Genomic DNA, 23,973 nt, shown 5'->3' with positions numbered 1-23,973 from the left:
AGGAGGGTTTTATTAAGAATACATTTACTTCTGCTTAGATATGGCAAAAGGAAAAGTGCACATACCGGTTGATGTCCATATTAATAAGTTCGATCCCGTGAGCAAATATATGGAAGAGTAAGTTACTGTTATATATAGTGAACAGCATCGGTAATAAAACTTTTATTTTGGTTATTGAGTGGTTAGACTGCTCCTCACAGCGTGTGGGTCGGTCACACGTGATAACGGGAGGTGTACGGAGGGGGGAGGGAGTCCCTCGGTTGGACTTGGTGTGGGAATCTAGGTTTAGGGGTTATGTTGTGAGTTTTGTTCTGTTGTTTAAGCTTCTCAAATGTTCATGTTTGTATGGGGTAAACTTTGTTTTTTACTTCTTCTCCATTTCTGGTAATTTGGTGGATCTTACATGTCGCAAGCCTTAAATCTTAAGATAGTTACATGGAACTGCAGGGGCCTACAACGTCTAAAAAAGGTCAAACAAGTCATTAATAAACTGCAAGATCTGAATTCCAGAATAGTATTTCTACAGGAGACGCATCTTATGGAAAAAGATGAGGGGCGGGTCAGGAGGAGGTGGCGAGGCAATGTATTCACTTCAACGTTTTCTTCTCGAGCCAGAGGAGTTATGACTCTTATCCATGAATCTGTCCCATTTCTTGTAAACAATGTTATCAAGGATAAGAAGGGTAGATATTTGATAGTTCAGGGCTCTTTACTAACGGAAAAACTTAACTTAGTTAATGTTTATGGCCCTAACACAAATGATCCTGGGTTTTTTCAAAACTTGTTCCTCTTACTTTCATCATTGCAGGGGCGCTTTGTGATCGCAGGGGATTTTAATTGTACCCTTATGCCAGAAATAGATAGATCCACAGGGTCAGATCTGACACATAACACCTGTAGAACAACTATACAGTTGTTTATGAAAACTCTTGGACTGGTAGACATTTTTAGGGAACTTCAGCAACAAACCAGAGCCTACTCATGTTATTCAGCAACATTTCAGTCTTACTCGCGAATAGATTATTTTTTAATTTCATCAGAACTAATATCAAAAATTCAAAACTGTACGTATGGAAACATAGTGATTTCAGATCATGCTCCATGTTGTCTGAGCTACTGTGATAAGAATCTTACCAGGGATCCCCCTAAATGGCGCTTTCAGCATAAATGGTTGCAGGATGAGGATTTTGTTAAATATATAGGACAACAAATTGATGAGTTCTTTCAGTTTAACACAAATCAAACAACAGCATGCATCAGATGGGAGGCCTTTAAAGCGTTTATTAGAGGTCATATTATTAGCTTTACAGGCAATAAGTCCAAGGAAGCCAAACTAAAAGGCAGCACCTAGAAAATAAAATAAAAAACATTCAGGAGAGGGTTTTTCAAACAAATGATACTGAATTGAAAAAACAGCTGTTGATTCTCAGAGCAGAATATGATAAAATGTCCAGTCTTAGAGCTGCATCCAGTCTCTTAAGATTGAAGCAAAATTTTTACGAACAGGGGTACAAGGCTGGAAAACTTCTAGCTTGGCAGATTAAACAGCTTGAAACAACAACCTCGATTACATCAATTGAAACACAGGATAAAACTCTAATAGATCCAAGGGATATTAATAATGCTTTTAAAGATTATTATCAGAAATTATATGACTCTAAAGGACAGTTAGACCAAGTGGAATTAGACAAGTTTTTGGGTAGACTATATATTCCTGTCATTGCAGAAGATTGTAGAGTAGACTTAAATATGGAAATAAATAAAGAGGAATTAGCACAGGCCATAAATGGAATGAAATCTGGTAAGCAACCAGGACCTGATGGTATCCCCATTGACTTTTACAAAAAATTTCAGGACAAATTGCTCTGTCCCCTTCTAGACATGTTCATGGAGTCATTTGAAAAGGGCACCTTGCCTCCCTCTTTAAATCAGGCTCTAATTATTCTCCTGCCAAAACCTGGTAAACCTCCCAATAAATGTGAAAACCTGAGACCCATCAGCCTACTTAACTCTGATCTCAAAATCATTTGTAAACTATTGGCATTTCGACTGCAAAAAATCTTACCAGATATTATTAATAAAGATCAAAATGGATTTGTGGTTGGGAGGCAAGGATACCACAATATTAGAAGGGTCCTGAATATTATTTGGTTAAAAAAGAACGCTAAAGACACAGCTCTTCTTTCAGTGGACGCAGAGAAGGCTTTTGATAGGGTTGAATGGCCCTATCTTTTTAACATATTGGAAAGATTGAATTGTGGTAGTAACTTTATTAAATGGGTTAAAATATTATATAATAATCCAACTGCGGAAATAGTATCAAATAAAATATTTTCAAGAGCGATTCAAATCAGGAAGGGTTGTCGTCAGGGATGCCCTCTCTCTCCCTTACTATTCACACTAGCAATCGAGCCTTTGGCATCAGCTATTCGTCTCCATCCACAAATCTCTGGGATCACCGTGGGTCCCACAGAGCACAAAATATCTCTATTCGCCGATGATGTTATTTTATTTCTAACAGATCTAAAAAACTCAATTCCAGCGGTGATGGAAGTGATCCAGGAATTTGGTAGAGTCTCTGGCTACAAAGTAAATAATACAAAATCTTCTATTCTGGTATTAAATCTGGGTGAAAGGATTAACCCCATCAGTGAGATTAACCAATTTAAAGTAGTGGAACATTTCACATATTTGGGTGTTCAGATTTTCCCAGAACTACAACAGGTGGTCAAATCCAATTACGAACTCTTAATGAAAACAATAACTGCCTCAATTGACAACTGGACATCTCTGCCTATATCCATATTGGGAAGAGTTAATGTCCTGAAAATGAATATACTTCCAAAGCTATTATACCTCTTTCAAAGCATTCCACTGCCGCCTCCTCCTGAATTATTCAATTGGCTAAAAAAAAAACACTTTGGCTTTTGTGTGGAATAATGGAAGGCCTAGGCTACGCCTCTCGCTGCTTTATTTACCATTTGATAGAGGGGGGTTAAAGTGTCCCAACTTTAAATTTTATTATTGGGCCACTCAGTTAAGGACTATTATGTTCTATTTTACAGATAAAGATAATCCTCACTGGGTAGAAATGGAGTCCCACAATTTAAGTTTAGCTCTTCCATTGTTTATATACTCTGACACATCAACGAAGTTAAAGAAACATGCTACAAATCCCATTCTGAAAAACATGATAAAAATTTGGCAGGATGTTAGAAATTACCTTGCGGAGCCAAACAACATATCCCAATTTAGCCCAATATGGGGTAATCAGCTGTTTGCTCCAGGTAGAGCAGATGGAACCTTTAGGCTTTGGGCGCTGCAAGGTTTAAAAACTGTTGGTGACCTTTACCCATCAAATTCTGATATATTTTTGTCATTTGCAGAGCTACAAACCAAATTCAATCTGGATAAAAAACATTACTTCAAATTTCTTCAGATAAGAAGCTTTGTTAAAGCAAATTTCAACAATCTTAACAAGCCCCCTCTTACGTTACTTGAAAAATTAATGACTCGAAATAAATCAAGGAAGGGCATCATTTCAGATTTTTATAATGTGCTGATCTCTAACTCATTAGAGAACTCAAATAATAAGCTTATAAACTGGAATTTGGACAGTGAACAGGATTGGGAAAAGGCTTGCATTAAAATTCACACAATGTCCATAAACAGTCGTCTTAGAATTCTACAATTTAAATGGCTAATGCGTATCTATGTTACACCTGTGCATTTAAATAAATACAATAATAACATCCCAGATCTTTGTGTAAAATGTAATTCTAAAGGGACTCTAATACACTGCATGTGGGAATGCAGACAAATCAAAGCATTTTGGACAGAGGTGAAAGATATAATTGAAAAAATTATCTTAAAGCAAGTTCCACTGGATCCTAAATTGTTCCTGCTAGCTTTATTCCCTGGGGAACATAACTTTAGTAAATCAGAACGCACTTTCATAGATATAAGCTCATTGGCTGCAAAAAAATGTATTGCTTTGACATGGAAAAATATTAATAGACCTAGTGTCACGCAGTGGTTAAAACAGATGTCGTCTAATTTGCCGCTAGAAAGAATAACATATATTAGGAAATCCAAAGGGTATCTTTTTGAGAGGATTTGGGGGCCTTTCATTAATTTTATTAAGGACTTAGACTTGACAGAGGGTTTGTTTGAGTTCTGATTTGCCAGAACCTGTGGTGTGCCATGTTGTATAGATGTGTATAATTATATCTGACCAATTTGTATCCTGTGTGAATACCCCAGTTTTTGAGAAGCTGTGTTCTTTGTTTTGTTTTTTACTATTATTATTATTATTTTTTATTTTTTTTATTTTTTTGTTGTTGTTGTTGTATTTTATTTCTCTGGGTTGAGTAAAATAATTACTGTCATGTAATGACTACAAAGAGAACCTGTTCAAATAACTACATGCTTGTATTTCCAAAGTGTAAAAACTCAATAAAAATATGTTGGTAAAAAAAAAAAAAGAGGAACGATAGAGGAAGGTTTTAGTACCATATTGAAATTTAGCCAAAATACATGATGAAAAGTCTTGGTTCGTGGATGTCATGTTGCAGCAGATACGAAGGCATGCATGTGTTGTGAGAGAAGTACCAATAGGGGATTGTAGTAGGGCTTCCTGTTTGGGCTGAAAGATTGAGCAGTCATTTATGCCATTTAAGTTTAATCTCTGCTGTATGTTGACGAGGCAAAGTTGATCCATTCGGTACTCGCTCTTTTTCGCCTCCTCTTTATCAATCCCTTTCACCCAGTTTGTCTCTGTGTACAGCTTAGAGCTAGACGCTGCAGTAATTACTCAAGCAGCAGCTCTGAGCGGACGCTGCTGTGTTTTTAGAAGAGATCCTGTTAAGCATGAATTGAGGAAAAAAAAAAACATGTGTAGGAGTAAAATCTTGTTCTCACTTCACTTGTAGGGCCTCACGGCCAAAAGCAGCGAACCCGTCTGTGGTATCGCAGTCTGCCGTAATCTGGATTTACACTAAATGAAGGTGCTATGAGAGTTATGTGCTGCGGGTAAGATATTGACCCTCTGTAATGTTTTTAACAGAACCTTGCCTAATAAATTCTGAACTGTCCCTTTGAGGCTTGAACTTAAATTTATCAGTTTCACTTGAGCTTCTCTCTGTGGTATGAGTGCATTTCATTAGCATTAAGTCTCTGTGATGTAAATTTTTTTTTTTTTAGATGAATCCTCTCTGTTAAATTGACTTATTGGATTATAAGGCTAGGGCTATAGTGTGCTTATTATTCTTTAGCCACATGATGTCACTTGAAGGAAGCAGGAGATTAATGATAAAAGTCCCTCATTAGGCCCTCTGGAACATTAATGTTATCATTTCTGACCATGTTTGTTTATTTTTTATTCATTTGTGCTTGGTTTTACTTTATTTTAATACTTAATCTACCAAATTTAGAGGGCATAATGAGGGTACAATGATGCCAGTAGTTGATGGTACTTTTTTGATTTAAGGAAAGTCTTGTTTTATCCATCTTTTTTCTCTACTTCTTTTCCTAGTCGCTTCTATCGTGGCCCTTAAGGGAATGACAGGAGGGCAGGGCATATTGTAGGATAAATCTAATCAACGAGAAAAGTGCTTTAAAATGTCTTCTTTTCCCTTGGGCAAAATGTTTTGCGGGAGCGCTCAGTTCTCATACCCAAACTCCACCGTTTCAAAATGCAATTAATATTGAGCAGGTACCGGGGCCTGCGGTCCCCGTCATATAATAACAATGTTAGTACAAAGGTTAATGCTTTGAATTTAATCTCTGTCCTCGTCATTTTTAGTGAAGTTGCGTTGCCAGCGAGGGGAACGTGGGCAGAGGGGTCCGGAGAGTGATTTGTAGTCTGTGTGCGGCTCAGACGGAAGCGAAATTAATTACTGGTCTCTATAAATTCAATGTCATGTCTCATTTTGTTTAATCCCCCCCTCGTTTCTCGGTTCGTAGTGGTTCTACTAGAGAGGCTCGGAAATACTAATGAAAAGGCCTCTTAGATGCTAATGGCAAATTAGCCTTGGTGTCACTTTTGGAGGCTGTGAGTGGAATGACTGCCTACTCACTCAGGATATGGTCAAGTGGCAGCCAGGGCTGCAGCTCCTCTTGCATAAACACACACATGAAAACACCAAAAGGCTTCTAAAGATGACAGCTTCCCTACATAGTCTTTACTTCTTCCTTTTTCCCATGCTTTGTAAACGCAGTTGTCTCTCAGAACAGTCGCATCTATGGCTTTTATCTCAGAAGTGCTCAGTTTGCCTTTTTCCTTGGAGGATTTTGTGGTTTGGATCATGAATACTGAGTTGAGTCGAGTTCTTTAAGTCTTTGGGGTTGGTTAAAACTGGACCAGAGTCAGATTTAACAACGTACTTGGATTATTGTATGATCAAGCCTCAAATATAAAAATATTTTGAATTACACGTCTGCACGGAACCTAATTATTTTTCTCTTGGGAGTCCAAACAGACATAAAAAGCAGACTTATTGATGGGGGCTTTAGATCTCAGAGACGGCATCTGTTTTAGGTTTCGCTCTGCTAAATGTTCCAAAACACTTTATTCTCTTATGGAAAGAAATAATCTGACACAAGCTGCATGCAGTTTGTGACAGTTTATGTGTGTTTCTCAGCTTTATAAATAAATGATTGAATGACAAATCTGTCTAATTTTTGTCGTTTTGAAGGACCATTCTGCCAGTTGTTTGACTTTTACAACTACATCCTGTCACAGTCAATTGTGTACAAATGGATGATGTCTCTGGAGTTATAGGAAGTCTTTGCACTGCATTTAATTTTGAATTATATGTGGACAAATACAAGTTAGTCCATACATGTGGTGTGAAGGGAGACATGGTTTTCATTTAGTTTCCAAATACAAGAAAAAGCTGAATTGCGACATGCATTTTTGTTTCATTTTCTTTACTCTGATACCCAAAATAAAATTTATTGCAACATACAGCTTTTAGAAGTTTTTTTAAATAGGACCTGCCAAAGTCCACTGCTGCTCTGCCAGTGGGACATTTATTAGTTTTTCGATAAATCTGTCTTTTACGGAATAGTGGCACAAACAAATGTATTGTTGGAAGAGATACTTAAGAAGTCTAATTTGTTGTTTGCCTCGGGCCATGTGGGGGGATTTAGTAAACATGTGGATGAGGTTGCTCTGGTCTAATGAGAAAACAAACCTGAATAGTTTGGCAAACATTCAAAACGTCATGTGGTGGAAAATAACACTCCACAGCTCCCTGAATGTGCACACCATGTTGGTGGCAGCAGCACGCGGTGGGGATGCTTTTCTTCAGCAGCAACAGGAAAGGTAGCGAGAGCTGTTAGCAAGGTCGGTGGAAGAAAATCCTAAACCTACTGGCTGAGCTACAATGAAAGGATTCTGATCAGTTTCAGGTGTTAGAAGGGCCTAGTCAAAGTCCTAGGTAGAGATTTGGTAGAGACGCATCCAAAAACACCTGCACCCCGTAGCTGGAATCCCAGCTAAAGTTCTACAAACCATGGACTGACTTGGCTTACTACATGCAACCACACATTCTAAGTTTTGTTTATAAAAAGAAAGGAAGAAAGAAAACCACGAATCCCAACTTCATATCTTATTTCATTGGTGTGTCGCATAAATCCCAAATAAAACATTTTGTCCTTTGATTGTAAATTTACAAAAATATGTATTTTTTAAAATTGAAACTGTATGAATACTTTTGCTTATTTTTTTTTTTTTGTTCTTATCACACACTCACCCAAACAGAATTCCCAGCACTCTACTGTGCTTTTAACTGCAGCAGCAAACAGAGACAGAGAAAAAGAGCCAAACAAGTTGCTCCTGAGGAGGCGGCCATCCAGAGTGTAACACGTGCATTTATGTAAAACTTATAATCCAATTAACAAGCACAAAAAAACCCCGCTGATCATTCCATAATGGGGGTACAAAGCAAAGAGGTGGCATGTTTGGGGAAACCGCTCATGTGGAAGAAATGCAAATGGCGTGAAATGAGTGTGTCTGGTAATGTGTTTGATTAAAGCCCCATGCTGTGGTAAACGACCGGATCCCTGATAACTCTTTCCGCTCCCCTCTGTCATTTGTTTTTCAGGCATACTTCCGACAGGGTGTTGCCCTTCAGTACCTTGGTCGCCATGCGGACGCACTGGCCGCCTTCGCCTCTGGGCTGGCCCAGGACCCCAAGAGCCTTCAGCTGCTTGTGGGGATGGTGGAAGCCGCCATGAAGTCACCGCTACGAGGTGAGACCTATCGAAGCTCAACCCACTCCTCTCCAGCATGCCTGTTTCAGTAGATATTCATGTATATTTCACTCTCTTCGTTGCTGCACGTATTTTGTCCTACCGCCTTCTAAATGACTTTCCTCACAGATAATCCTTGTTCTGTCAGTCAGTGCGTATTTTGGGGTGACTTTATCTGTCTTTTTTTCTTTCAGCTTTACAGCAAGCAGGCAGTCTTTCCATCTATCTATCTTTTTTTTTCTTTGTTACCGACTGTTTGTGTCGAGTACTTACCTTCGGGCTCAGAGGCATGATGCCTGTCGCTTCAGCATATCTTATTGTCACTCAACCTGATCGCACACACAGATAGCCTGTTATCTAAATGAGCATCCAACATTAATGCCATTGTTTTCGCCTGGCCTCGTGTAAGCTCTTTTTCCTAAAGCTGAGAGGATCTTTAGCACTGCGGCGAAACCAAGGTTGTGACTGTAGGACTGATGATGTTGCTGGGCCTCATTACCTGTTGTTTGTCACTGAGTGCGATGGTATCACTGTGGAGCCAATCTGACAGTTCTTCCTCTGAAAATCCAGGGGACATTTTCAAACCGTCTTATTGGTGGATCTGATTGGTGGATCTGATTGGTGTTTTACTTTGTCATTATTCAGAAAATCCATCAGAACTAATAATTTCCAAAATGTTCTCTCTCTACAGGTCTAAATAAAAATGGAAATTAAGTTCAGTTATTTAAATGAAAAAAAATAAAAATAAACCATGTTATATGGACTCATTTCGTTGTGGCTCACACAGCCATGATAATACAGAACATAGACTAGAACTGCTCTTCAGTGGGCTGGCATTTCTTTATTAAAAATACTTTTGTATTGGTCCAAAAGATCTTAGATTCCTCAGTAGGTAGAAAAGCATGTCAATGTTTTTTCTTTTGGTTGTATTTGTATACAAATGTAAAGCTTTTCTTTTTTTTAACAAAGTTCCTATTATAAGTTAACGTTTTGATTATATTCTGCGTACCTGTTGTACTTGTTTACTTCATGTTTTCATTTTTCATCACCCTTATCTTTTTGCCCAACTATGGTGAAATTGGTTCCTGAGTAAATGGGAGCTGGTTTTGTGTCAACTAAAAAAATGTGTTTGCGAAATGTGTCATGAGATTCGATCAATGAGAAATTGAATGCAAAAGTTCTTTGAAAATTTGGGTGCAGATTCAAAAAGAAAAAAATGGCTTAGAGAGTGGAGAATGAAGTGCCCATCTTAGCTACTATGAGCTTTTCAGGCTTCAATTGGAACCAAAACAAAAACAAACCAAATTTGGGTCTGAGCCCAGACCAGTCCATTGTGGACTAGAATGGGTGTTCTCTGTAGGGAAAGAGTAATATTTAGGCCAAGCCACTTAATCCCCTAATTGTTTACCCCACTTCCCTGAGTGCCAGGCAGTCGTGGGAAGACCTAATCCAAGGTGTGTTAAGGAGAGGTAGCTAGGTCAAAGGATTAAAAACAATGATCCTCTCAGAGGGACTGTTGGCACATGGCGGTGATAATCAATATTACGCCGGCAAACAGGGAGGATAATCTGTGTTACACAGCCAAAGTCCCTGTAGAAGTGAAAGGTAGGCGTGTACTGCTTTCTCTCCTTTAAGGGAGGAAATTCATACCCAGATTCAGTTGTTCATCTGGCAGTAAACAGCATTCTAGAAAATGTTGGGCAACAGCATAATATCGTACCATTTACCTCATATTTCCATTATTTCTTTGCACAGCAATGGAAACACGAAAAGAAAGAGTTAACCAGACAAAATCAGACTTAAAGAAATACCAGCTTGACAACTTTATTTTTAAATTTGAAGCAGAGATTTTACTGCTTGATGTTTAAATTATCGGAGTTCCTCTGTACTGACCAGCTAATTAACTACTACATATTATTTTTGCAGTTGCTAATGCACTATTTTTGCCCTTTAAGCATTTTCTTCTTTTTAAGAAGTAAGAACCTTTGCGATTAGGTCATATTTATGCCAAAATAGAGGCGTGTCCAACATCTGACCTGCCAGCAGCTGGGACAGGCTGTAAGAAATAAGGAAATAAACTAATGACCATGAACTGCCACAATATAAAGATGAATCACTAGTTAGTTAGACGCATAAGATTGAAAGGGTAAATTTGAAAAGCAAATCAGGAAAAATGTTTTTTCAGAATTACCTTGTCGATGGCTGAGTGCATCTCAATGACACCTCAGATCTTGTGTGACTCACGGCTTGGTTAAATCCAGATCCTCCATCTATTTATGTGCCGATGTTGTGTGTAGGGAACAGTTCTCTCCAGTGTTGTCACAACGACCTGTTTATGAATATAACAGCCATGGCACCTTTTTATAAAAGCTTTTTTTTTTTTCATCGTTTGATTTATGAATCAGCTCTCAATGTCACTCTGAAGGCAATTACAAGGTGTGAATGGATATAATATGCATGCACTGTCTCCGTAACCATGACGTTCTGCCAAGTGCCGGAACAGAGGAGATGCTCTTTCAAGTGTTCTTGAACAAGCATCATCAGTTATGCTGTTGTGTGAATTAGCTCATATTGAGTAAGCGTTTGCGTGCATGTGTGTGTGTACAAAAATGTATAAGCATTTTTTGTGAGGGTCTAAGATGTACTCCATTTGTTTAGATGTTGCTGTGTTTAAATGTTTGTAAGTAAATTCTTAGCAGTTCCTTAAATTTGATCTGATGATAAAAAGTAAATCAGACATTGAGATTATCTGAAGTGTGCAATGCTTTGATCTAATTGGAAGCAACTCAACCATATATTTTTACACATTTTCCAAGTGAGGTGTGTATTTCATCTTTACTGAGAAATTAGTTATAGAACCACCTTTTCCCTCAGTTACCGCTGCGAGTGCTTCTACCAGCTTTGCACGTTTAGTGACTGGAAACGTTTCTCCACTGTTCACTGAGAAAGTACTGAGTCTTTACCAGATTGGAGTGAAATAATTTGTTCTCATCAGTTATCTAGTCTTTTCCACAAATCCACAATTTGATTTATGTTTGGGCTTTTCCTGGTCCATTCTAACACATTTTGCCACCATTCACTGTAGGTCTCACTGTGTGTCTTTAGACTCTTGGTTTTGGTTTTAAAATCAAATCGCACCTTATTCTTCTCCACAATTTTCTCACCCTTCTATCTGCTGTGTTCCTCAGTGATGCTGTTTATTCACTAATGTTTTCTAACAAACCTATAAGGCCTTGACAAACAGTTGGATTTATACTGAGAATAAATTACACTCAAATACTTTGAAATTCTATTGTGTCTCACTAAATGTGTTTTCAGGTATCAGAGTAAAAGGGACCGAGTACCAACGAATAAAACACTTTTATTTTCATTCGTGACACATTTATAAAACAATGTGTAGTTTTCTTCCACTTTAAGATAATGTTCTACTTCGTGCTCCAATATAACACGCTTTTCGTGGTTATGTAGCAAAATGTTGATAGGTTTAGGGGATGTAAATATTTTTGGTATGTATCTAGAAATACACACACAAAGAAGCACACATGCATCATTAGACACAAAGACCTACATGCAGTTGGTCAGGTCAGGACGTTCGATGTTGCTGTCTGCCACGGGGCTTTATAATCTGAAAAGGCTCTAGATCCCCAATCCCATGTGGTCCACCATTGATTTATGTCATTGTTTGAGTTTTCAGAGGTCACCTTGTACATCTCCTTTGGTCTTTGCTCCTCCATTACATCTCCACTGCATACTGGCATGAGCTGCTTTTGTTTTCCTGTCATCCTGTCATTTTAAAGTGAATAACCTGCTGTAGCTTTCTCAACCATTTTACCTGAAAAAGGCAGAAATATTGGCACAATTTTGTTATGTGGTTTGTGAGAATGATCGTCAGCAATTGTCTAAACATTTGTCTTTTTATGCAGGGAAAATTGCTTTAAATTAACCAAGTCAAAGAGTAAGAATGAAAAAATGGATCATGGAGCAATTGTTAAATTGTCAAGGACAGCCGTCTCTTAGCCGAGCAACAGGCTGTGATTATGGACGCTGCTAAAAGCTGTTATTCAAAGAAAGTAAAATCCCACCTTTACACAGAATTTACAAATCTGCAACTCATTTCTCATAATCTACCTCGTGTTATTGTTACTCAGCATGGCAGCAGAATGTTTCTCTTTGTTTGTTTGTTTTTGTTTTTTTTGCTCTGGCACCCTTCACAATCTGTGTCTAACACGTTTTTGCTCTGCACAGATTCTCTGGAGCCCACTTATCAGCAGCTTCAAAAGATGAAGCTGGACAAAAGTCCCTTTGTGGTGGTGTCTGTGATTGGCCAGGAGCTACTGACAGCGGGGCACCACACGGCCTCCGTGGTGGTGCTGGAAGCCGCTTTGAAGATAGGAACGTGCAGCCTCAAGCTTCGCGGCTCCGTCTTCTCCGCCCTCAGCAGCGCCCACTGGTCCCTGGGCAACACAGAGAAGAGCCTCGGATACATGCAGCAGGACTTGGAGGTGGCCAAGACCTTAGGTATGTCAGCTGGGAACGGGCATCAGTTATTTCCGTTGGCTACGTTTTGAAATTCGCAGGGATGACACAAATATTTCAATTGAAGAAATATTAATATAAATATTATCTAATAATAGTAGTAATAATGACAAAACAACTACAAAGTATAAAAGTCAACCAGCTTTTGAGTCGGGGGTATAGATTACATAAGGGGCATTTACTGACTGAAATCAAATCTGATTTTTACTTTCTAAATCCCAGATCAAGCTAAAAGTTGTATTGTTTCGGTCAACAGCGGATTTCTTGATGCATGTCAGATGGTAATAAATAGGAATATTTTGCTTCTAGTGACACAAATGTTTGTATATGTCATCGCTTGTGTTTAAACTCAAGTCTTATAAACTCACAGCTACTGCACATCCTTGTAATTGCTTCCCTTTTCCCCCTCCAACAATCAAGTGATATGTTTTGATGAATACATCAAAATGACACTTTGCATAATATGAACTCAAAATGTCACCGCATCTTCCATTATTAAGATTCAAATGCTCATTCTTCATAGTTTCATCCTCATGTTTTATTACCAACTGAGTGTTCCTCAGCATGGAGGAAATCAGTGCTGCATTTATTTCCTCGGAGATGTTCTGTCATTGTTCAAAAGAAATTTTGTTTTCTGCTGGAAGGGTTGTGTTTTGCTTAGTTTCTCTTTAAAATACCCCAAAGATGTAGGAAGTCATAATGTTGTTCTTCTGTAGCGTGTAATGTGTGCCAACAAGAAGGATGTTTTTTATTCTTGGATGTCATCCATGGGTACTGATTTATGACTGTGCCCTTTTAAATTATATTAAATGTTATACAAACTAATTTTCACAGAATTTGTATAAGTAGTAAGATATTTTTGTTATTCTGGGACTATTTCTGAGTACTAATGCAATTTTTTTAGCTAACTTTTATACAGCGTCCCTGTATCATTTTTTGTCTTTGAGTGTGACTGCAGTATTTAATGAGTAAAGTTGTACAACTTCTGTGTTGCAGATTTTAGATGAATTCCATTTTGTTCAAGTCAATAACTACTTTGCTACTGTTTAAAATCTTGTGGCGAATATCCAGCCTTCGGTTTTTGTAAAACTTTGACTAGGCAATAGTATATTTTTGCCAACTCTAAATTCTCTTTGAGTTTGTAAAACAAGCTGTCAACATTTCCAAATCATGTCGTGTTCCAACAGAGGTTGAAAGCTTAAAAAATTGCAGCTTTGTTCTGCTCCATTCAAACTTCCAGTTATGCACTAAAAGTCTTGTTGTCTCTAGCTGTCATGCAGCTTGAATGAAGCACAGGCATTCCTCAAACAGGCATTCCTCATACATCAGTTTTTTTTTCTATTATTATTTCGACTTAGTGAAAATAGCAAATTCTGCAACAAGAAGACTGACCAGTCGCGGTCAGAATCAGTATACCTGAAAACGTTTTGATTTCAGTAACCACTCAATTTCTTGAACCTCTAATATTAAGAATCGATTACATTTATCTAACATTAATGTGACACTGCCTAACATGGCACAACTTTACTGATGATTAGGTGGATAAGCAGGGTAACTGCAGTGATTTCAGGTCACTCTTGCCTATTAGTTGACTTTCTTAGTAATAAATGTGATTCATTTTGAGCCTTTGTTTAGATTACAGCATTTCTGCTCCCTGCAAAATCCTGTTAACTAACTGTACACCAATTAATTACCAAATGACTTCATCCTACTTTTTAAAAATGTTAGCACATCCCTATGCTAACATGTTTAAGATTACATTTGCTTTAAGCTAAAACAAGACCACTAGCTTAGCTGCTGCCTCTTCTCTCATTTATCTCAATGAATTATAACATAATTTTGAGTAAATCTTGTAATGAGGCTTATTTTCAACATTTTTGAATGTTCGAGGTGATTTAAAAATTCTTTGAAAGAAAAAGGCCACTTGCTGTGGAAACTTTACAGAATGGGGAAAAAAAGAAAACACTAAGCTAAAAAATAAAAGAAGCATGCAGCACTGACTGGCTCCACTCTTCTCACCCCCACACATTTGACACATGAGTGGGCAGAGGAGCTGGAGATAAGAAGCGGAGGTTCTCAGGTGGAGCGCAGAGACTTGAGCTTTACTTTGGCCCTTACTGTGAGGCCTCGCTGTCAGGCAGAAATAATAAGGCTTTCCCCTTTTACCCTCCGGAGTTTTAAGATCAGCACTACCAGCTGTCAGAGAAGCTGTTCTTGCAGAGAAAAACGCAGAACGGCCGCTTTGCCTTTTAAGGGTGCAGTGGCATGCAAGTGGCAATACATGTTTCATTACACAGAGAGCTGATATGAAATAAACACCACTTGGTTTCTAAATGTGTCCAGCACATGGTTAAGGTGTGTGTCAGGGTGTCGTTTGTTGTGTTTCAAGTCTTTTGTTCTACCTCTTCAGGTGACCAAACTGGGGAATGCCGTGCTCATGGGAATCTGGGCTCTGCATTCTTCTCCAAGGGGAACTATCGTGAAGCATTAACCAACCATCGCAACCAGCTGGTACTGGCCATGAAGTTAAAGGACAGAGAGGTAAGTAGTGTTACAGCGACCCTGAAATGGGCAGAACAGGCCAACTGTCACTGCGGAGGATAATGAATCGAGGTGGATTCTTTTTTCTTTCCTTGAGTCTCATATTGAAATTGCAGGATTGTGCCGTGCCTTGGAATTCCTCTGTTCTCCTGGTTTGGAGGACGCGTGAAGGGGAAATATGAAGGACACAGAAATGCGGCTGCTCTTTGTCACTTCAGGAAAAAAAATGAGTGTGAAATTGGTGCAGAGCATACATAGAGGGGATGGTGGATGAGAAATAAGAGTTTGACTCAGACTCAGATAATGGGAAGCTTTAGCTGCTGCTATTATCGGTGCTAACTGTTAATGCAGATGTTAATCAGTTGAATACCTGACTGCTTGGCCTTCAAGCATTCACAGTTTTTGAACTGTAATTTGCAGGAAATAATTTGATTTGGAAGGAAGGAAATGATTTGACCGGCCAGATCCACTTTTCATCCTGTGCTGCCCTCTTTCTCTGCTTTCTGTCTCTCAGCTCTCTCTGTCTCTCTGCCCGACCTTTGTGGTCATTGTTGTGGGGTGACAGGTGCTTGTTCCTACACAATTCCCGTCACACAAAGAGAAGAATGGCCTCCTGTTTCCCCTTCCTTATCCTTCCTACCAGACTGGCAGGCCTGCTTGTTTTTGTCACTTCATGTCGGGAGGCATTTAAGGAGTCACGTCAAGTGCAGCACAATACACCAGGACGGAAGTGACCATTGAGGAATGAGGACAGAGGTGTCTTTGACGTCTCTTACTTTCAAAGATCAAAAGTATGACCGGGTGGTCAAACTTTGCCTTACAAAGATATTGATGGCCCTTGAACCTCGCCACAGCAAAATTTATTAATGTATTTTGAAGGGGTTTGTAAGTAACAAGCCAACGCAAAGTAGTGCATACTGTGCATATGTTCCAAAAGAAAAAAGTGTGCATTGTTTTGTACAAATAAATCTGAAACTGTGGCATGCATTTATTTTTTTTATCTCAATACTTTGTAGTACTCCCTTTCACAGCAGGTATCGCTGCAAGTCTTTGGGGTGTGTGTCTTTACTTGCTTTGCAGTTCAAGAGACTGAAAGACTCTAATCTTCCTTGCAAAATAGCTCAAGCTTTGTTGAACTATCTTTGAAGATCAATTTCAAGTCCAGCTACAAATCCGATTCTCAATGATATTTATATTTTTACCATTAATCTACACAGTTTTATTGCAGTTCTGGCTGTAGGTTTAGGGAAGGTGAACATCGACCTTTATCTCAAGCGGTCTTCTTGGGTTTAGCTAAAGAAAATGATTCTTACAACATGATGCTGCCACCTCCATGTTTAATACTAGTGAGATTTTGTTTTGAGTTTCAGTTTTCCACCACACATGATAAAGCAAACTTTGAAGGGGACTTCTTATACCTTTCCCCCTGCAATACCATCTTTGCTACTTTTCCTTCATTTTTTCCTTCTCACTTTGTTTATTTACCACATATTGGTTTATCACAGAAATTCACATTGAAATAAGTTGTTGTACCGTGAAAATGACATAAATCTAGAATGGAAATCATTTTATTGGTAAGATTCAGCTGTAAAGTTCATGTTTGGATTTTGTCTCTTGGAGGGAAACAATAAGCCCTCTGTCCCACCAGTCCCCCCTCCATCTACACACAAAGTCATTTTCAAAGTAAACTGTTCTCTTGTGAGAACAGCATCGTGCCTGGGCCCAGCTGAGGACAATGAACTCCACAAATGATTGCATCATATACAAAACCTTGTGATTGGCTCCTAACAGCCCACCCCACTTTCCTCCCCGGCTCTCCTCTCGTTCATCCCAAGGCCCCCTAATCAGAATCATATGTGTGTCACACCACCTGGTCTCCTTCAGAACACACTGGAGCCTGGTGCGCAGCTCATTACGGCCAGCCGGGTGTTTTTGTGTTTCTGATGTGGACTTTTTTATCTGGCCTCTCTGAAGCTGAGGTCACTTCCTAGGGGCCCTGGGACAGGATGTTGTTTCTGACTGGATTTCCCATGTGTAGTCTGAGGTCTACGAGCTTTGAGAAGATCCAACGGACTCATGATGTATAAATTTTTATAAAAATCAACGATTCCAGTCTTTTGTGAAGTCTAACGTTGAGTTCACTGCAATAACTAAATTTTTGGATGTATTTTGGGAAATCTTACAGTAAAATGATTAGTATGATGAAGTTCCCTAGTGGACCATCCTGGTATAATGCCAATGATGTAAAACTATAAATAAGTTTTCTCTAAAGATTATACAGCCATGTGTTTGTGTATAAATATCCCTTAATCTATATTATTTACTCCAATATTTAATTTTAAAAAGCAATAATTGAAACACGGACGTTATTAAAGCTTCAGATTAGAATTGCATTGCACTTATCAACTCAATTGCTAACATCTGGGCATGTGGTGACATCATTAAATGGAAGCCAGATAAGTCACTGAGGTCAAGTAGCCACATGATCAGAGGTTTCAATATAAAGAGGTGGAGGATGGTCCTCATCAGGTCCAAATGGGACTTTTATATAATACAAAAGGTCCAGAACAGTATATAGATTGGTTAACTGTGAATATTTTTAGTATTCCATATCATGGGCATCAAAGTGCCGTAAGATTTGAGCTGGGCCCGCATTGCCTTTGTCTTCTGTCTATATCTGAGAGTCTCTGGCCTACAGCATACTTTACATTGCCCTTTCCTTTTGTAGATCCACCAAGAGAGATACTGATGCTACAAATAATGCCAAGTAATGTAACTGTCAACCTACAAAAATGCTGGATGTCCTAACCAAAATTGCCCGTTTATTGTGAAAGATCAGAGCAAGAAATAGAGAAGGATATCAGATAAGTTGTTTCTTATAAATCAAGCAGCACTTGTGCTGTCAGATCTCGATTTGTCTCGTGGTAATTGGGACGATTTCTGTGTGCATCTGTGCAAAGAAGTCAGACATAGTGTTGAGTGTTTTTCTGTAGATGGCCAGTGGACTTTGTGACACTAATAGATTGTTATAACTCTATCTAGGACACTATGAAGATGAAACGCTGAGAAGAAGAAAAAAAGAAAAGCAGGCGGAGTGGTGGAGAGGCTCAAACAGAGAGCGCTCTGTCATCCACAATCCTCCTCTGGCAATCCGAGCCAGTGAGGTCATGGGCTAGCATGAAGTTAGTGTTGTACGTTAGACTCACTGACTTATGGCTATATCTTTTGCAGACTTTCAACTGTTCTGCGGCTACAACATAAACACGGCGGCTTTTCTTTGTAGGTGTGTGTCTTTAAAAGCTTTTGTTTTTGTCCCACTTTGAACACCTGGCTTCATCCAACGGCCTGCCAGTAACTATTTTTACAAAAACTCTGTAATTGTGAAACAAGGTTGTTTAACTAGGGCTTTCCTCTGGCTGCTCTCTTACTCCTTCCTTTTTGTTTGTGACTTTCTATTTGTTATAATGGTAGGGTGAGGTAGAAGGAGGTTACCCTTAATTTAGGGTGAGTCTTTTAGGTGAAACTAAGGTGGGCTTGGCAGACGTTCACACTGTAATTATGTCGTGTGTGATTCTAAAAAGATTCTCTAGCAATGACACCCACCAACCTCAAACCCGAGAAAGAGAAGCTTAAATGCTTTCTGGGGTTTTACTTTTGTTCATCTTTACTGTCTTCCACTGTATATGTTGCAAAATTTCAGTGAACTTTATCCATCATTTTGGAATTGATAGTGATGTATTTTCGGGACAGCATGTTAAGACGGGCCTGTGTCTCATTCATACTGCAAGAAAGCAAGAGAGAGAAAGACTTTCAATAGAAAACCGGTAGGCTGAAGGGATTATAGACAAGGTGATTTGTTTTTTTCTTTTACATAAGATTGCTGATTCAGTAACACTAGCCAAACTAACCTCAAACTAACCTCACTAATCTCTTATATAAGATGCTACAGACAGATTAAATGTAAACCTTGTAATTATTTTCTGTTGGTTTTAAAATGTCATTAAAATGCTCATGTAAAGTGAGCATTCAATTATTTAAATACTTAAATGATGGTCAAAACTCCAACACTGATAAATTAGTTTGTTTTTTTTATCCCGTCTTTCTTTGTTGCTAAAGAGATATTTGAGTTTAGATAAATAATTATTATCATCTAAGGCTCAAGATATTGAAAATTGGCACAAAACTCTGACAGGAAAACCTTTCTTTGGAGGTGGGGGATGTTTGGCTTGGCTTCGAGGATGTAGCTGGTGTGATAAGGCCAATGGCTGAAAGATGAGCCTCTAAATAAGGGGTGAGGTCGGGAGCTAAATGTGGGTGTTCAGTTGTCAGGGTGAGGGTTTGTCAGTGTTTGTCAGCACTGCAGCCGAGAAGGGGATCATTAAGGAGTCATTAGTGTATGGACGTGTGCCTCTGGCGAATCTCCTGGGGGTTTCGCTGATTGAGGATGGCAGAGGTGGGTGTGCTGGAGTGTAACTTGGCACCCATGTCTCTCTTCTTTAGCCTCCACTGATTTTGTGATTAGAAAGGAGGCTTTTGGAATGATTAGAGGGACTAATTTAGCTGAAATGTCTGGTGGGGGTGGGGGACAAGAAGAGATAGATGCCCAGCTAAATAAAAAGCAGCACATGTCTTGCTTAGAGTGCAATTCATAAGGTTGGGTAGTTTGTGAGAGCACTCAGGTGTTTTTATTACTTTTCCAACAGAACCAATATGATCTGTACCTGCCTCCTTACCTCTTCTGGTGCTAGTTTGAAGAGCAAGAGCTTGCTATAGTGCGGCAGCTCCAGCAGCATGTCCAGCCCGCTGCGCCTTAATGACGCGCAGGCTTTCCTCGGCCCAGTGGTTCAGAACTGCTCCACAGCAGCCTGCAAAGCCATGAATCATGAGAGATGGACGGCAGGCGTCAGCCAATGGGCCATGACCAGAACTGGGAAACAGGGTTTGTGTGTGTGTGTAAGTGTGTTTTTTCTTTTGTGCACACATCTGCGTTCCCATATTCCAGTGTCGTGTGAATGTGTCATGTCCGTTTAATGCGCGTGTTTGTCTTGGAACGTTTGCCTGTGCAAACACATATGGAGGACGTTTTTTTTTTTTTCACGAGGAGGTAGGGTTGTAAAACACACGGAGAAATTTTGAACGCCTTTACAATCTATAGCTGTTTTCTAAGTGCTTCTGAGATTTAGGCTTGTGCAGCTTGCAGTTTAATGATGCACCCACTTGTCTTTGTGCATATGCGCACCAAATTCAAGGTTGACAAACAAACATTTCCTCTGTCACTGTGCGTGTATGCATATAACCATGTTATGCGTGCATTGCTGTGCATTAGCTGCATTCAAGGTGACGCAGCTTTGTGTCTCCCCCAGCAGAGCACTTGGAAGGTTGTCAGAGAGATGAATGGCTGCCGTTATATCGACTACTGCTTTCTGCTGGCTCTTCTCTCTCTCTCTCCTTCTGCAGCATCCGATGTTCTGTATCTCCACTATTCCACATCACTTTCACTTCCTTTGTTATCTCATCTTCCATTTTACCTCCCCCACACACTCCATTTATACTTTGCATTTAATTTCATTTTCTTTATCTATACTTTTGAGTACTTTTTAATTTGGCTTTAATTTTGATGAAATGACCATGCCAAAACATGTTGGTAAAGATTTCCTTAGTAAAACAGAGACAAACCATGTTTGAATGATACATCAACTCCAAAACGTCAATGTATTGGACTCTTGGATATCTGATTATGGATGTCAATGAACAAGGAGGTTCTAGTGATGCTTTATTTTACAACAGATGCATCAATCCGAACTTTGGGACAAACTTTGATAATTTTGATATTTGATTATTTTTTTTTTTTTTTGTGGCTTTATTGGCTTGTATTTTTTGCGACAGTAGGCAGACAGGAAAGCGGGTGAGGAGAGGGGGGAAGACATGCGGCAAAGGTCGGGACCGGGAGTCGAACCCTCGACGTCCGTGTCGAGGACCAAGGCCTCCAAACGTGGGGCGTGCTAATAATACTATAGGAAGGTAAATATTCAACCTTGTGGTCGTCTGCTTTTAGTTTCACTCTCTTGTGCCCTGAATGAACAAAAGATGTAATAAATATGTCATAAAAAATAGTTTTGGTTTTAAAAGTGTTATTTTCAACATCTAAGTCCCACTAAAAATGGCTAACTTCCATTCACTCTGAAGAGAGCTGCTGTTTGTAGCAGACCCTGGTAAACTTAGTGTGACGCATCGAGTTTACCATTCAGTCACAATTTACTGCTGATAAAGCTGAAAATAGATTCTGGTAACCAGCCAATTCTTCTGTGCACCTTTAACCAAATGCTGCAGCAGGCTGCATTTACTAGATCCCTAGGAAATAAGATAATTCATGTCGAATATTACCTCTATTCTGCCTTTTTCATATTTGCTGCCCAAATGAATAGGACTATCTTGGGTGAGATTAGATAAATAAGTCACATGGTCTGGCTACATGAGATTCCCTTCCTTTCTGATCTGTTTTGATGTCCTACATGATTAGAAATGTCGGCCGGGGCATATTTAGATTGTGTTCATCAAAGGTTTGCGCTTCCTTGAGGTTTTCATTGCACCGCAGGGAAATTCTAATCACTTTGAAAATCAAATGTTCAATCATTAATCTTGGCAGAAAGATTTGATGTCAAATGGAGAGAAGTTTGAAGTCAGAATGTGCCAACCTATCTTCTCTAGATAATAGGCGGGAGATAAGAGATGGAGCCAGCCAGTGGAACGTTGCTTCACAAGCTTTGATTGAAGGGAATTACATGTGAAGCTCCCAAAGTACTCGAGCCTCCATTCACCAATATTTCACACTGCCGTTTACAGTGACTGGTATCCCTGGAAAAGATGTTTAAAAGCATTAAAATGTATTTTTTGATGTGGCACATACTGAAAATTTTAGAAAATGTATTCAGTCAGATTTTCAGTTTTGTGGAATTTAAATGTTTTTTTTAAGGTTTTTGTTGGCTCAAGTGGCCTTAATTTGAAAGTACTTCAACAGGAAACAGGGTAATCAGAGAGGGAGAAGACAGGACGGGAATCAAACCTGCGACCACCGCCATGAAGCTAAGGCCTTAATACATGGGTCGTGCCACCACAGCACCCTAGATTTTTTTTTTTTTTTTAAGAATTTGATTCCATGCACTCCAACAATGTTTCCTTGGCCTTTGGAAAAGAAACTGGCCCAGATGTTCTACTGTACTTCACAGTGAGATACCATTTGAACAAATATCTCTTTGAATTTTTCCAAACCCACATGGAGGGTTTATTCCTAAAAAGCTCAAATAGGTCCGATATGCCCCCAAAAAACAATCCCACTGAAAGTTCCAATGGAATGTAGCATCATGCAAGTTTTATTTCTTGTTGGCATTTAGTGGTTGTTATGGAGATCACGAAATAACTCTTTTCTCTGAGGGTTTAACTGTGAATTTCGGGGATTGTGATTTCCATCTTTATCATCATCATCCTAGACAGTCTGATCAGATTAAAAATATTAATTGTCAGCAGTAATTTTGCAAAAACGTCTTATTGTTAGAATTTTTCTAACATTTTCATTGTGAGATTACGCTACAGCAACAAAGGACTGATTTATTTATATTTTTTTCCCCACTAAATCTTTATCAGAGGTGCCAATTATTGTGGATAATATTGTTTTTTTTTCTTGTTGTACTCATGGAGAGCTTGCGAGTGTTCCACAGAGGCAGGATAATGTGTTTGTTAGGTCCGCTTGATTAATTTGTTATCTGATCTCATCAGTGTAATCCGCATTACAGAGATGGTGAGTCATTTTCATGTAAATTCTGATCTCTGCTAGAGGGCCAGACTAAGTGTTAGTCACCACTGAGCAAAAAAATAAAAAATAAAATCAGGGGCCACACTTGGGGCAGACCTTCTGGTTAAATCTGTCACTCCCTGCTCCTCCTCCCCCTCATCCAGGCTGAGTCCAGTCCAGCCCTTGATCAGACTGGCCACAGAGCCATTTAAAGCTCTGGAACTGCATCCCTTTTGCTTGCCCGATCGATCGCTGAGCTGTCAGCAAGACGAATGGAGGCTTTAGGAAGTCCATTTTAATGAAGGAGAAGTAAAGAGAGATAGTTGGGAAAAATGGGAGCAGAAGGTCCACTAGAAGTAGTTATGAAGGAAGGAAAAGGGAAAAAAAAAAAAAGAGATTAAATGTGTGCTTGTGTTTAGTGAACGTGCGTGTGTGCTTTTAAAATTATATCTACTGTCCAAAGGTTGGGGAAAGGCTTGATTTTTAGCTACAAGAAGACCTACGTCTAACCCAGCAGTGTGAAATGGCTCCTTAGTAACAGTAAGATGAAAAGCAGGCCAAAACACAGAAACCTATATTACGGAGACTGAGGGGATTTCATCTGGCCAGCAAAACAAAACCACATCAACTCCACTGGCTCATGAATCATGCCAGCAGCTCTGTAGTAAAAAGACATTGTTGTGACAAGGGAAAGGCTGCCAGTTCATAGGCAACTCCCCGCACAGCTGCCCTCATCTCTCATACCAGCTTGCATCAACAGATTTGGGTACATTTGCATTTAAAGAATATGCTGTGGAGCAGGCATTTGTTTGTTTTTTAACTTGTTTAGTTTACATTCTGACGTGTTACTG

The 23,973-nt window shown here is 39.2% G+C and overlaps 1 protein-coding gene across 5 annotated transcripts in view; it reads left to right on the top strand.

The window, feature by feature from the left end:
• LOC122827864 (tetratricopeptide repeat protein 28-like) overlaps positions 1-23,973 on the top strand; it is a 234,225-nt gene that overhangs the window by 137,699 nt on the left and 72,553 nt on the right. For all 5 annotated transcript variants that reach the window (XM_044110943.1, XM_044110942.1, XM_044110941.1 and 2 more), the window contains 3 exons: positions 8,109-8,256; positions 12,502-12,774; positions 15,203-15,333. In XM_044110943.1, the coding sequence (XP_043966878.1) occupies positions 8,109-8,256; positions 12,502-12,774; positions 15,203-15,333 (552 nt within the window). The remainder of the gene's footprint in view (positions 1-8,108; positions 8,257-12,501; positions 12,775-15,202; positions 15,334-23,973) is intronic.

Source organism: Gambusia affinis, linkage group LG03, assembly GCF_019740435.1.
Source record: "Gambusia affinis linkage group LG03, SWU_Gaff_1.0, whole genome shotgun sequence".
NCBI classification, from domain to species: Eukaryota; Metazoa; Chordata; class Actinopteri; order Cyprinodontiformes; family Poeciliidae; genus Gambusia; species Gambusia affinis.
This window is presented reverse-complemented; position numbering and strand designations above follow the sequence as displayed.